Source organism: Pygocentrus nattereri, chromosome 12, assembly GCF_015220715.1.
Source record: "Pygocentrus nattereri isolate fPygNat1 chromosome 12, fPygNat1.pri, whole genome shotgun sequence".
In the NCBI taxonomy this organism is placed as follows: domain Eukaryota; kingdom Metazoa; phylum Chordata; class Actinopteri; order Characiformes; family Serrasalmidae; genus Pygocentrus; species Pygocentrus nattereri.
In genome coordinates this window covers 27042694-27058118 of record NC_051222.1, presented here as the reverse complement: position 1 = coordinate 27058118, position 15425 = coordinate 27042694, and the positions used below count along the sequence as shown (strand labels likewise).

At 39.9% G+C, this 15425-nt stretch overlaps 1 protein-coding gene across 7 annotated transcripts in view; it reads right to left on the bottom strand.

Annotated features, from left to right (window-relative positions):
- Window positions 1-675: 675 nt before the first annotated feature.
- Window positions 676-15425, bottom strand: part of vps8 (VPS8 subunit of CORVET complex) — a 170254-nt gene continuing 155504 nt past the window's right edge. For all 7 annotated transcript variants that reach the window (XM_037543387.1, XM_037543389.1, XM_037543388.1 and 4 more), the window contains one exon: window positions 676-1712. In XM_037543387.1, coding sequence (XP_037399284.1) covers window positions 1569-1712 — 144 coding nt within the window. In that variant the 3' untranslated portion in view covers window positions 676-1568. The remainder of the gene's footprint in view (window positions 1713-15425) is intronic.

The window sequence follows — 15425 nt, the reverse complement described above, 5'->3', positions numbered from 1 at the left end:
GTCAATTACCTGACCTCTGTCCAAATTAGTCAACTCAGTTCAAGTATTCAAAAATGACAATTTATGATTGTTAGTTTCTCCAATTTCTTTTGAGCCCCTAATAATGAAGGACGGTGAATAGGGTCCACCCAATTTGGACGTAAACCAGCATATACCAGCAAATTAAATGTCAAGGTCTGAACTCCAATATGCTGTGGTTAATAGCCAAAATAACAACATCTGCGCCAACATGACTGTAGGAGTGAGCTAAGGCATCGGGAGAGTTTGTCTCTCACTAGAGGTGAGACCTGTGCCTTTGAGACGCAACTCGTCCAGGCCTGACTGGTACTACTAAATTTGAAACTTGTGCTTAAGTTGGCTGACAAAAAATTTACGAGAACAACTCATCTACAGTTTTCTAAAAGCAGAGCTTTTGCTTTAGCCAATACTGACTTAACTATGTGTGGCTGGAGAAATGACCAGTCCTCCTGCTATCACAGCTCAAAATACTACTGAAATCTCTACACCAGGGAATTCCACTAAAATTTGCAAAGGTCCGATTACACCAAAGTTCTTGCTTGCAAAGGGTTGGATGAACAAATTAACATTAGTGAATGGCAACCACGGCTGTTTTTAAATGCTTAACTGTTAATAATTCTTCCAGGTAGCTAATAAAACACAATAAGACTCATCAAATATATTTTGATAAACTGTTTTAATTTGGGTAAAAGAAATTCGAAGGAAAAAAAAGGTGGAAATTTCATGTTGAGCTTTGGGTTTATTTTATTATCTTCACAGCTGAATTTTGTCAGTAGGTTAATTCAAAGTGAATTCACTGTGGCACTTAATGCTTTCACTTTTGACTCACCACAGTCTCTGATCAGATGAGACACATTGCTTTTGTGCTTAAAACGGGGAAAACAGTTCTCTACTCATTTGTTTTTAAATACTTTGTTTTTTTGTGTAGATTTTGTTTAAGTGGTATACATAAATCTAAATGAATAAGCCACAACACAGGACTGTTACAGAAGCTGTGTTGTTCATGTTCATGTTGCTGAAATTAATTGGCATTGATATAGAACCGTTTTCAAATATTTGATTTGTTATTAAAATACTTTGCTGGGTCCACAGCTGGACTGCAGGCCGGCAGTTGACAAACCCTGCTTTACATTGTACATGACCAGTGTGCTTTTTACCTGAAGTAACAAAAACGAAAGACCGTTTCACAATGAAGACGTTTTAAAGATTTCTTTTTTTTTCTTTACGAGCTTTCATTTGTATTTCATCCATAACAAACATTAGTAAGAATGACTTTGTTTTACACATACAAGGTATTTCCTTCAAATAAAAACAAACCTACATGAAGCACTCATTATGAAACAGACCGAACCAAGCCAAAATTTGGCCTTTATGTCAGACAGCAGACAGCAGTCTGCACTAAGAGAGCCCGATAATGACACTGGTTACCTGATCACCTGTTTCAGGAATTTTGAATATGCACACAAGTGAAAAAGAAGAGATGTTAGCTTGTGTGAGGGGGAGCCGGTAGTGCTTTTATTCAGAAACTGTAACAATGGGCAGTGTCTATCCTACTCTTCCACTAGCGGCGGAGGAGAAAGCTTGAGGCTGAAGTTTTCACTGTGGTAGATGCTTCCCGTTCCCGGATGGGTGGGGTTCAGCAGCCCTGCCTTCTCGTTGCTATGGCAATGGGAGATTTCTGTGAGGATAGACAACTGGGAAAAAAGGAGAAAAGAATGTAAACAACACAGCTTTATGAATACACCCTAAAAATTTACAATAACTTTTTCCACATTATGCCTTGAACACAGAATTTAAAAGCAGTTTGTTCCGTTAAAGAACAATTTTAGGTACAAGCTAGACATTTAATATTGCACATTTCCTCACGGTTCTCTCCTGCTGAGTGTTCGTTAAAGCCTACAGGCATTAAATCAGCTAATTAGTCTGGCCTCTTGAGAAAACCTTATGTTTCTCTTTTTAAAGGTGATTTTTTTTTCTGTTGGCTTCATTAATTCGTAGCAGCACTGATTCAGCCGCAAGCTAAGAATGACGAGGGTTCATATGCTGACCTTGACTAACACAGACTCAAAAGCATCATACTGCAATGCATACAATGCTGTGACTCATTCACACACATATAAAACACTAAGGAACACACAACGAGCCCCTGCCCACATACACACGCACACACACACACGTTCTCTCACTAGCTGTGTTAGGAAACTCCAGGTTGTTCATTATAGTGGATTGAGGCCGAGGGATTTCAGAGACACTCTGCAGTCAATGTCCATTTAACTGATCAGCACTGTTGAATCAAACAGTGTCATCCAGCCCTAATTCAACTTATGCTGCTAATATGTTTATATGACATTTGATTAGTTCATTTTTACAGTGAAATACAGTACTGTGCAAAAGTTAGAGACCACATTTGACAAAGCCAACTTACTGTTCTTTATTTTATTATTCTATCCTGGTTTGGTAGTGTTTCATGGGTAGTAATTTTTGAGCTAGAAGCATGAAACTTGGTAGGACTGCAGAGCCTATACAGAAATAACATGCTTGGGCTTTTGAGCTCAATGAAATGTTTTTTCTTCAGTGTTCACTCAAACACGATATTTCTTTTCCCACAGAAAATGAATGGTGAAATGTTGAGAAACCCAGGTTAGGTTCAAATCTACTTCCCCAAATGTTATATTAGCAACTACTTGGGATACCTAGCAATGGCCTAGCAACACCTTCACAACCAACTAATATTTCATAGCAATGTGAACTTAATTTAAGCATTTTCACCTTCTAGTTTGACTGGCAGGCAAAACAGCCATTAAGTAGAATCAGGAAAAATACGAAACCATACGTTATGGTGCTTAAGCCCTCTGCACCTACATGCTATTTAAAACCATTTATCTGATATTAAATGAGTTTTGCCATCTCTCATTATAACACATGCAAGTGTACATAAATACAGAAATAAGATATTATATTTTTTAAAAAGTAGCTGAGTTGTGGGCTAATTTGAGAAACAAAGTTTGGTTCCAGATTTCTCGTTGACACCCCCAACCGTCATACAGATTTAATAAATTCCATCATCGGTACTGATGTAACTGAATGAAGCACTAATCGGCCAAACCAGGCGCCTGATAACTATAAATAATGTAGAAATGTACTGCTCTGTAATGTGTTTAGTGTTGTGTTATATGTCATTATATTCAGTATTGTGTGTGTCTGTACTGTGACTGTATTTAGAACATTCTTCTATCTATTCTTGTTCATCCCTACATGATCATGTCTTTCTCACCTGTCGCTTGTCATGTATAGGCTGAGCCTAATCTTGGCATCAGTCCTGCTATAAAACTGCATCAGCCCAGTGTCTTAAGGGCTGGCTAGGTGTCTGATACCTGCACGCAAATGAATAAACTTCACTTCTTCAGACATACGGCTGGTCCCCTAGTTAAGTTAGGGTTGGTATTCTTCAATAATAATGGGCTGCTATGGAGAAAGGTTTGAAAATGGTTAAACAAACCAATTAGTATACATAACATTAATACAGTAAATAGTATTTTTATTTATTTTTATTCTAATATTAGTACTTTTTATGAGCAAAGAAACCCCTACCCCCAGATAAATGGCTTTTTTATTCCAATTTCTTGGGTGCCTAAAACATTTGTACAGTCTTGTTTAAAAGAAAATCACTTCTTCAGACATATGGCTGGTCCTCTGGTTGGAGTTAGGGTTTGGATTATTCAGTGGTGCCGTGACCTAGATTGGACATCTCATCTCTATGCTGTAGGTGAGTGCCTATTTCAAAGCAAACCCTGAAACCAGTAGGTTATCCTCTCATTGACGGAACAGAGGGGAAGACCGTGGTAGTGTTGCTGTAAGCCCACGGCAGGAGGAAAGTCTAAAACCCAGAGGGGTGGTAGGGTGGCACCTGATTGGTCTGACAATGTTGTCATCGTCAGAGTGGACAAACAGTTATATAAACATATAGACTATACATATAGATCTAGTTTGGACAAATACCATCAAAAGAAAGTGCCTGTTTATTCAGATAAAATATGGTCCCTAGACAAGAAGTTAAATGTCCTTCTGGCAAAGAAGTAGAGAGCAAACTCACAGAGCATGTCTTAATGCATGTTGCCTCCAAGGCAAAGTAGGCCTGTGGAAGTATAAACGTAAGGAAAGGTTTGATGCTTTAAAATAAGTCTAGAACAACCTTGTCTGATACAGGGACTGGGACTATCTTCCTGGAAAGCTAAGGGTTGAGTTTCAGATACAACTGAAGTTGTGTTTAAAAGCCCAAAGTAGCGCTGACTTCTGCCCTGTACTGGGGTCTGTGCCGGTTTTAGGGTTGTCCTGTGTTGTCATGGTGACATTAGGTGTCAATGAGCTCATAGGGCAAGGTCTTATAGTTATATTTTTATGCCTTAATGGGTCCAAATCCCTTGCAGATTGCGGCTAAGTAAAGGTTAAACATGTCAACCTGACTGGGTTTTCCTTGTCTGAATACCAAGCAGTATAAAATTAATAATGGAGCATTGTCAGGTATTCAACACGTTGTGGAGCCTTTGGTTAGACAAGTCCCTCACCTATATATAGACAAACTTGATAGCTTCCTAAAATGCAGAGGAACATGAACGTGACTTGCTAGATTTGTTAGAATAGCTACATTCGTTAGGACACAAAGCATAGTAAGAAAAAAGCTCAATCAATCCTTGGTTCACTTTATAGGACAGCTGGTTTTACAGGCCCGGGAGTCAATTTTACCCGACCGTTGTGCCACAGTATGCGCTATTTTATGACCAGATACATTAGCACAGCTGCAGTCTTTTGTGGGGTTGTGCAATTACTGACAACCTTGAATCGAGGTTTGTGCGAAAATCTGCTTAACCACTATACGATTGAACTAACAACAAAAAAAAAATAATCAGAAAACAAAGTTTTGGCTAAATGATCAATTATGAGTTTTCATCTCTCTTAAACCTGCATTATGCAGTACCCTAGGTCTAGTGTACATGGAACTACTGTTCACACTGTATATTTCAGCGTCACTACGGTTTGTGTCTAGCTGATGATTCAGCTGATTGTGACTATGAAACGCTGGTTTCTAGTTCTGTGCAAAGTATGTGTGCAAAACACCTTTGCCAAATGCTAATGTTGGGGTAAACGCTGATGGTCGAGTATGATGACAGATGACGCACAAGGTGGGCTGTTGCAAAGCAGTATATAGAAATAGCTACGGGTAGTTTGCTGGATCACCTGTGTTCTTGCTAAAGATATTAAAAGCTAATGTGTTGTCATGGCAAATGCCACGATTATAGCTTGTTATGAAAACTGCAGACACACGTTATGTCTGATGGTTCCAAGGCAATACTGTCAGACTTTATCTGAAGCTGTTGCTCAGAAACAGGTGTTGGATGCATAAGAACTTACAAAGGGGGATCACCCTATTGTCTTAGGACAAAAGGTTAAGCTGCATAACTCTCAGCCATTAGAGCCAAATGGTCCATATCAAGTCCTCCTTACCACATTCTCTGCCTTAAAATGCCAAGGACAAAATGGATACATGGGGTACCACCACCTAATGATGATGGCTAGCACTGGGATAGAACGGGTGACTCTGGTTGGGAGACGCTCCGAGTAGGAACTGTGATGTCTAGATCATGGGGGTCAACCTCAAGAGTGAACATTTCCTAATCCCCTTTGGGGCTAATTCTCCCTTACTCCCATCACAGGTCAGGACCCATGTTAGATAGGGAAAGAAGGTATCCTTTACAAGTGCTAAACCAAACCAAGGGCATACGACATGGTCTGTGTAATAAGAACATGATATTGCTGCTGTGTCTATATCTTTTGTTTAGAACATGCCAGAGCAGACCTGAGACAGGGATGAAGAAACAGGACATGAGTTGGGTTCCTGATTGGTGGTTGGGGAACTGACAAAGCCTATCTAAGTCCCCTGACTCTGCCCTGCAAGCTGTTTGGACACATCAATGCGTGCTCCCTCTGTTCTGAAAGAGAAGACGGCCACCACTGCGACAGGCTGCATAATAAAGAACTTTTTAAAACAAAAAGGGAATAAAGTGATGAAACCTGTAGTTTTCATAAACATTCTGACAATAACCTTTGAAGGCATGATGGAGGACCACAACATGGTCTGTGCTCAGGCCATTCTGTGAGCACATAATACCTTAGGAAGTGATGGATGGTTGTTTGTCCACTCTTTGCCTTTACTATTCCTTTTGCTCTTTTCAGGAGACTTGCTTTCAGAATTTCAAAGAAATCTGTAGTGATATTAAGCCACAGCTCCAAAGTTCAGTCTTTCTGCTTCTCATGATCCAGGTAATCTCAATCACAAATTTAGAAATCAGTCCAAAAAACCCTACTCCACATCCCAGAGGTCCAGCTTCAGTGTTCGACTTCCCAGTACAGACTTCTTGACAGCGAGACATCCTTTCAGACTCACAGTGTTGAGTGTCTTCTTACAGTGGGAGGATGGACAGAAACACATATGGATTTATTCAGATCTGAAGCAGTTTGATTTTCTCCTCCCTCTCAAAGATGAAATCTTTAAGTTCTGTTTTTCTTCCCCCCCACTTTTTTTTTCTTTGACATTCTCAAGTGGATTCAAGGTGATTATCATATATTTAATTTTCTCAGAAAAAAAGGAATAACTTGTACTTTGTGTAAAACAGATACATACTTTTGCACAATACTGTGGTCTCATATTCTCTGTGGCTCTACGCTGCAAGCTCATTTTAAGAACTCATTTAAAAATGGCAAGACGAAAACTTATTGGTTTATTTTTTCCCAAATTTAATAGCTTTTTGTATACTTAAAAATGGAACAAACACTAATACGAGTTCAGACATGTTTACATTACCAGCGTCACGACACACAACACACTGCTCTGTGAGGACCCTCTTTCTACACTTTCCATTTTACTTCTCATATCATCACTGCACTTCTTAAGGCTCTTTTTTTTCAGTAATAAGTGTTATATCTCTCCATCTCACCCTCTTTATGCCCATATATAATTTTTCATCTCACTGCATTCATTGCTGACTTGCCATTCATAACCTCATATCTAAAAAAGTAACCTTGTAGGAGAAGGGTGGTGGTGTCGGTTTATTATCTGTTAAAAATGTACCACAGCTTAGTTTATACAAGTAATTTCAGTCCATTTCTGTTCATTTATTCGTCATGAAATGTTCATATAATGTAAATGGCAGAAAAACTAGTTCTACAGTGTACTGTGTTCAAGATTATTTTGTTAAAGTATTAAAGATGCATTTTAAGAGCAATCTGCTGTTTTAACTTTCATTTCCAATATATGTGCACATACATACAAGATTTAGACAAGAAGATGTCTTGATTACAGCACTGTAATCAGTACTGCTGTCAGTATGCAGTCTTACAAAATACAGTTAAAAATGCAGTACAATATATAATTACTGCAAACAGAGTATGAGTGCTGTAAATCTTCATTACAGTAACTACCTAGCAACTATAAATTTACACAGTAACTTTTTAAGGTGTTTTTCTTGCAATATAACACTCCTTTTTGTCCTTCAGTTTCACTTCTAAAGTGGAAGTGTCTCATTTACAGTCTTCAACTAAAGGCAGCAATTACCAAATAGAAAAGTTTTCCACCATTATTCACACACTTGCTTCTTCACACAGGAAATTGGACGGCAGCTAAATTAGGAGTAGAGCACTCAGTGAAGAAAAGATCAGATGTACAATAATCAGTGTGTGTGAGAGAGAGAGAGAGAGAGAGAGAGAGACCCTCAGAGGACCATCCATAGAATGATGGTGTGGAAGGCTGACAGATAAGGTTTATGTGAAAGGTAAGCTCCAGGGCAGTCTGGGGTTTGAAGGGGGGGGTAGCGTGAGAGAGAGGGGGACAGAGACATGTACTGTGACTGTATAGTCACGCAATGTAAGGATCAATACATGGATATGGTGACAGTGTGAGAGGTCCTTGCTCCAAGCATTTGCGCGTGATCCAGTATGTTTATGCCTGTTGGGGATGCAACGATACACTGATACTGGTATCAGTCCAGTACAGTGCTCTTTAATTCATATTCGCAAAAATACACTGATACCAACATCTGATAGCAGCCGATACCATGTGACACAAGCCTAAGTGTAGCTGCTGCGCTAATGAACAAACAGCTCCAGGTGGCAGTGACTGGGGCTCTGATTACACAGAGAAGTGTTGCTGACTCTGTGGCACTGAGACACAAAGCCACTGGTCGCTTTAAACATTCTGCCTCGGCATATTCCTGCCAGGCATGTGCTGTTACTTTAGCCTGTTTTTAAACACACACTTCCCCAATATACACTATATTGCCAAAAGTATTCACTCACCCATCCAAATCATTGAATTCAGGTGTTCCACTCACTTCCATGGCCACAGGTGTATAAAACCAGCTCGGAGGCCTGCAGACTGCTTCTACAATCACTTGTGAAAGAGTGGGTCGTTCTCAGGAACTCAGTGAATTCCAGCGTGGTACCGTGCACCACCTGTGCAACAAGTGCAGTCGTGAAATTTCCTCACTACTAAATATTACACAGTTAACTCTCAGTGGTATTATAACAAAGAAGGGATTGGGAACGACAGCAGTACAGTCACAAAGTGGAAGGCCACATAAAATGATAGCACGGGGTCAGTGGATGCTGAGGCGCATAGTGAGCAGAGGTTGCCAACTTTCTGTAGAGTCAATTGCTATAGACCCTAAAACATCATGTGGCCTTCAGATTAGCAAAATAACAGCGTAGAGAGCTTTGTGTAATGGGTTTCCATGGCCGAGGAGCTGCATTCAAGCCTTACATCACCAAGCACAATATAAAGTGTTGAATGCAGTGGTGTAAAGCGCCGCCACTGGAATCTAGAGCAGTGGAGACGAGTTCTCTGAAGTGACACTTCTCTGTCTGGCAATCTGATAGATGACTGGTTTGGTGGTTGCCAGGAGACGGTACTTGTCTGACTGCATTGTGCCAAGTGTAAAGTTTGGCGGAGGGGGGATTATGATGTGGGGTTGTTTTTCAGGAGTTGGGCTCGGCCCCTTAGTTCCACTGAAAGGAACACTTAATGCTTCAGCACCAAGAGATTTTGGACAATTTCATGCTCCCAACTTTGTGGGAACAGTTTAGGGACAGGCCCTTCCTGTTCCAGCATGACTGAACATCAGTGCACAAAGCAAGGTCCATAAAGACATGGATGAGCAAGTCCTGTGTGGAAGAACTTGACTGGCCTGCACAGAGTCCTGACCTCAACCCTATAGAACACCTTTGGGATGAATTAGAGCAAGAATTAACAAGAATAGGCTTTAGTAACCTATAGAGCTTTTTCTTGTGAAAACAAATATGTTTGGTACATCAGTACATTCGGATTACCATTCCGATTGCAAAAATGGCCAGACATGACAGGTTTAAAAAAAAAAAAAAAAAAAAAAAAAAAGGGATGAATTAGAGTGGAGACTGTGAGCCAGGCCTTCTCGTCCAACATCGGTGTCTGACCTCACAAATGTGCTTCTGGAAGAACGGTCAAAAATTCCCATAAACACACTCCTAACCCTTGTGCAAAGCCTTCCCAGAAGAGCTGAATCTGTTACAGCGGCAGAGGGTGGGCAGACATCATAATAAACCCTATGGATTAAGAATGGGACATCACTCAAGTTCATATGCGTGTGAAGACAGACGAGCAAATACTTTTGGCAACATGGTATAGGTGGACAACCGTAGGCTGGCAAAATGCAAAATTTCTAAGGATTTGATTGTATTCAGCCATAAGGTTTTTAGTGAGGTCAAGTACTGTTGTTGGATTATTAGTTCTGGATCACTCCAATGCAAAGGTATTGGATGGAGCTCCATCACTCTAAAGAACTGTTGAGCTGTGGAGCTGTGTGAGGGCTTTAAACCCTTCGAGCTGGCATTGGGCTACTGTAGGACAAGTAGGATGAAGCATATTCCTATTCATGTGTTTGCTCATTCAAAAATTTTGTTTCTGAGACAAACCAGATGCGATTCTGTGACGTTTACAGTCATCCATCTGATGGAACAGCACTTCCATTGTAACTAGTATTGCAATCCCCACCCACTGCATCAGATGCACACATCTTACGTCTGTCAAAACGCAAGCCCTTCTGACTTGCTACGTAATTTTTATGCACACAGCATGTTTTTTTTTTTATTTGCCTGCAGGACTGAAGCATAAACTGCATAGTGATCCTGTCAAATCACACCCTCACACTTTGCTATAGCATTCTAACCTATACTCGTAATAATTTATTCAAAAGTGATCTTGTTGACTGAGTAGCTTTCAAGGACCTTCTCCTCTATAAATAGTATCCATAATCTGTAAACTGTAATTGTAACATCATCGCAAAAACAGATGATCTGACTGCGCTGTCAAGTTTTACATTTGTTATGAAACTATTGCTATAAAAGAAAAGGACAGGAAAACTGTGCTGGGGTCAGTGTGGGTTGGACACAGTTGTTCGAGCTTCACAGACGCTTCACTTACTCTGATGTGTCACGTCTAGTGTGATATCAGATTTACATGTCAAATAAATGCAACAGAACGATTGAGGAATTGCATTATTAATAGTGAAGAGCAGGAACATCTGTCTGAAAGGGTTAAAGTTGCTGAATTCAGAAGGAGTGTCTGGACATTAAGTGAGTGTAGTTGGACATTAAGTGTAAAAAGCAATATAACCACAATTTGTTATTTTATTTATACTGCAGTACAGAAGAAACAACGCTGAGGACAGAGAGGTAAAAGTGCTAGAATTGAAAGGAAGCGATCAAAGTGCAGCCCAAACAAAGCATCAGACAGACTACAAACCTTCCTGCCTCATTTTGTAGTGTTCAGGCACATTAGAGATCTGATCTCCATATTCATTCCCCTAATCACACCACAAGACTGGAAAGCACTTCAAAGGAGGTACAACAGACAGTGCGTGCCAGTTCTGGTGTGATCATCACGGCCGGTTTAGTGTCTGCCAACATTCTCATTAATACGTGTAATCACACAGTGCTGAAATACACTGGGTTCAGACCTCCTCATAGAGCTCAACAGACCTGCCTAACACTGACGGATACAGCACCTCAACCTCCCTGTGACCGCACAGCTCTCTTTCTCCCTCATTCTACCTTTCTTTCGCCATCTCCTCCACCTTCTTTCTCTTTTTCACTTCTGTCCCTCTCTCCAGCTCATTTCTCTTTTGCTATTCTTTCCCTCTCCTATCTTCTCCTTTTCTCTCGATTTTTGCTTCATCTTTCTTTCTGTCTGTCTTCTTCTCTCTTCTCTTTGTGTTCCCTCTCAATATTTTTCTTTACTCTTTTCTCTCCTCCATTGTCTTTTCTCTCCGTCTCTTTTACTCTTATTCTCTATCAATTGTCTCTCCTTATTTTTTTCTCACCCTCTCCTCTCCTTTTGTCCCCTCTTAATCTCTTTTCTCTCTCCTGTCTCTTTTTCTGTTATCTCTCTATATATTCTTCTCTCATTTCTCCCCCCCCCATCTTTTCTCTCCTCCCTTTCTCTTTGTCCCTTACTCTTTCCCTTGTTTCTTTCTCTCAGTTCTCCTCCCTCTTTTTTCTGTTTCTCTGTCCTCGCTGTGTTTTTGTCTTTCTCTCCCCCTTTCATTTCTCCTCTGTCTTATTTCTCTTTGAAACACTTCCATGTAGACTGGAGATCTTCACTGGTCTCATACGGAGAGATGGAGACATATGCAGAAGGTCTCTCTCTCTCTCTCTCTCTCTCTCTCTCTCTGAACCCATTTACTGTTTAATTAAAGCTCTGAAACTGGGCTGAGGAGTTCTGCTGTGTTAATTAAACAGGAGGGGAGCCTGTGGGGAATGTGTGTGTGTGTGTGTATTAATTGTAGACACACTAATAAAACTCTCAAGGAGGAGTGTCTGTGTCCGTGTGTGTGTGTGTGTGTGTGTGCGCAGTAAGAGAGTGTGTGTTAACTTTATCCACTCTAATAAAAAATTCAAGGCTGACAGTAAAAGCCTGTTTCTTTCATGCTGGAGAGGTTTACAGCAGCTCTCGGAACTGAGTGAGTGTTAATGATGCAAAACAGCATCCTGACCCACCACAAGTGTAGCTAATAGCTAGTGTATTAGCTAGCGGCTAGTGTATTAGCTCTGATCTAGTGCATTAGTTTGTGACCATCAATTTAGCTCATGGCTAGTATATTGGCCTGGGGGTTATGTAGTGGTCATGGGTTGGATATCAGCTCATGACTTGCATATTACCTTTGGCTAGCTTTTTAGCTCGTGGCTAGAATATCGGTTTGTATGTTGAGTATTAGGCCATAGCTAGTGTACTGGCCAGTGGCTAGTGTATTAGCTCATGACATGTCTATTAGCTTTTTGCTAATGTAATGCTGTTACCTTGTGGCTTGTGCATAAGCTCATGGCTAGTGTATTAGTTTTTGCCTGGCTTATTATCTCATGGGCTGTGTATTAGGTCATGGCTGGTGTAAAAGGCAAGATATGGGCCCTTTAACATTACCAGCGAAATGAACCAAGAAGTTTACAAGTTCCAGTTTTGATTTCAGGTTGACAGTTGAACATTTTTCTAAACTAGAAAACCAAGTGACATTTCTGGGAAACCCTTATGTTTTCTGTACCTTAAATGAACCAAAATGAGACACCAGCATATCATATTGATCCAAACTAGAAATTTTACGACTCTCTCTGTCAAAGGTGTAAACTACAGTGTGGGATACAAACAGAGGAGAAAAATATTGAAGAATAATGTTAATGTTGCTGAAGGAACCCAGGTAGAACACCTATGCACAGATGAAAATCCACCTCCTGTTCTAATCCCTTCCAATTCAAAGAGAAAGGGGGAGAGAGAGGGAGAGAGAGAGAGAGAGAGAGAGAGAGAGAGAGAGAGAGAGAGAGAGAGAGAGAGAGAGAGAGAGAGAGAGAGAAAGGGAGAGAGAGAGAGAGAGAGAAAGGGAGAGAGAGAGAGAGAGAGAGAGAGAGAGAGAGAGAGAGAGAGAGAGAGAGAGAGAGAGAGAGAGAGAGAGAGAGAGAGATTTCTTTCCATTAGCCTGTGAAAGCAATTCATCTTCATTCCTTTCAGTGGTTCTCTGTCTCCTGAGACAAATGCCATTGTTGTGCTGAAATCCATCACGGCGTGCGTCAAACAGCTGTCGCTTTATAATTCTCTGTCCCCTAAAAAAGGTAAGCACTTTCTGAATGTTACAATTGGCCTTGTTAATGTATCCTTGAAGTGACAGTCAGACAGACAACTTTTATAAAAAAAAGCAAAAAACCAAAAAAACTAAACAACAGGTGCTTTTAAACATCCAAGTTGAAATAATTCAGTATCACTGCATTTAAAGAGCAAAACTATGAAATGTGTCAACTACTTGAGACCACCCATAGTTCCAAAGTCATATACTTTAATATTTCACAAGACACATTCAAAAGGTGGGTGTCATGACAGCTGTAACTGTCTTCTTTCCAGTAAAACAGGTGGGTGATGTAATTTTGAACCCTTATATTAGAAAAAGCTGAATTTATATAAACTATAAACAGCTACAAACAGGTGGCGTCTCTTCAGTGATATTTTATTTTTTTTTTAAATTACTGAGTACAATACAAAGAACATCTAAGATTTTTGGCTTTCAGCAGTAAATTGTAAGCATATAGCAATATGTGTGGTCATAGAACACATTTTCTGTTCATTTGAGGGGAGCCTTTAAAAAAAAATGAAAAGAATGTGTTTATTTCATGCAGTTACTGAATAATTTGCCTTACGATTCGGTCATGCACGATCAGATGGACAAACCAAAATAAACCCTGGAGAATAAGAGGTTAAATATTTATATAAAATGGATTGTTTCAGTTCTTGAATCTGATGCAAAGCCACAATGAAAAGGCACACACAATGAAAGTGTAAAACCATCATGCACACATCAGTACATGGAGAGCCCTCTTAGCTGCTGAGTTAATGTATTTCAGCCACACTCATTGCTAATAGTGTAAAAAATGGCCAAGCAACCTCCATAGACAAACAGTGGCAGTAGAATGGGCTGCACTGAAGAGCTCCGTGCATTTAAACATGACACTGTTATAGGATGCGACCTCTGCCACAAGTCAAGCTGTGATATTTCTGCCCTCCTAGATCTGCCCCTGTAAACTGTAAGTGCCATTATTATGAAATGGAAGAGTCTAGGGGTAACAACAGCTCGGCCACAAAGCGAAGGTGTGATGGTACAGGTACTGTACTACTGAACCAAGCTTTTATACCAGTTGTGTTTTTAAAACTACATTGCTTGGTGGAAGAACTGTTTGCGTGATTACTATTAATAATAAAACTTAATATTTCACTCAGCAACACCGTCGATAAATACAGAGACTCTCACGGCTTAATGGTTTATGTATTCATTAGCCTAAGATGTTGGCCAGTACAGGTAATATTAACTTTATTAAATACACAACTTTATAACTGTTTGCAAAAATTTGGGCACCCCTGGTCAAATGGCATTTTGTTGACATCTTCTACAGACAGCACATCTTCGTACAGTAAGTTTTGGCACATTTTATATGTTACATATTTAACTCAAATTAAATATGCGAATAAGCAGAATCTGTGCATTAAAATATATTTTAGTTTGTTCCCTAAAGACAAAGGGTCAATATATTTTTACAGAAAACCAAGATAATGTAATTTGACTGGAGGTACTTAAGTTTGAGTAACTGTTCTCTGGAGACATGGAGCTCCATCCAGTACCTCTGGGATGAGTTGAAGGAATCCATCAGTACAACATTAGTAACTGTCCTCTCTAATGCTCTTGTGGCTGAATACAATGAGCTCCTCACAGCAATGTTCCTAATGTAATGCCTTCCCAGAAGAGAAGATGCTGCTACTTCAGCACAGTGGGGTAAACTCCCTTTTAATACCCTTGATTTTTGTTGTTCTATGTACAAATGTACAAAAACAGCCACAATTAAATTTTACATGAACATTTTCCAATTTTTCTTCACTAGATGTTGTTCTGAATCAAATCTGAGGTATGTAGTTTGGCAGCCTGTGAAACGGTGTGATGCACAAAATCTATTCCAAGAAACCACTTCAAATACTCTGTTGAAGACAAAATTCCTTCCACATCACTTTTAATCTGACTGTACTGTTGCAACTGTGAACGAGAGAGACCACATACAGCTGCTGTTAACCCACCCTCAACTTTTACTCCTTGCCATACATTTTAAACCTAATGCACAGTAGAATTTAACAGAACTTTTTTCCTGTTGGACTTTATTTTATTTTTATTTTACTGCATGTAATGTGCTCTCTGCACACATGACAGATATGATTATGCTTAACTGAAGTTTTTGAGGGGACTTTAGCAATGATAACTTACATTGCAATCATGGGGCTACTTACAAACTTCTTGTCTGTT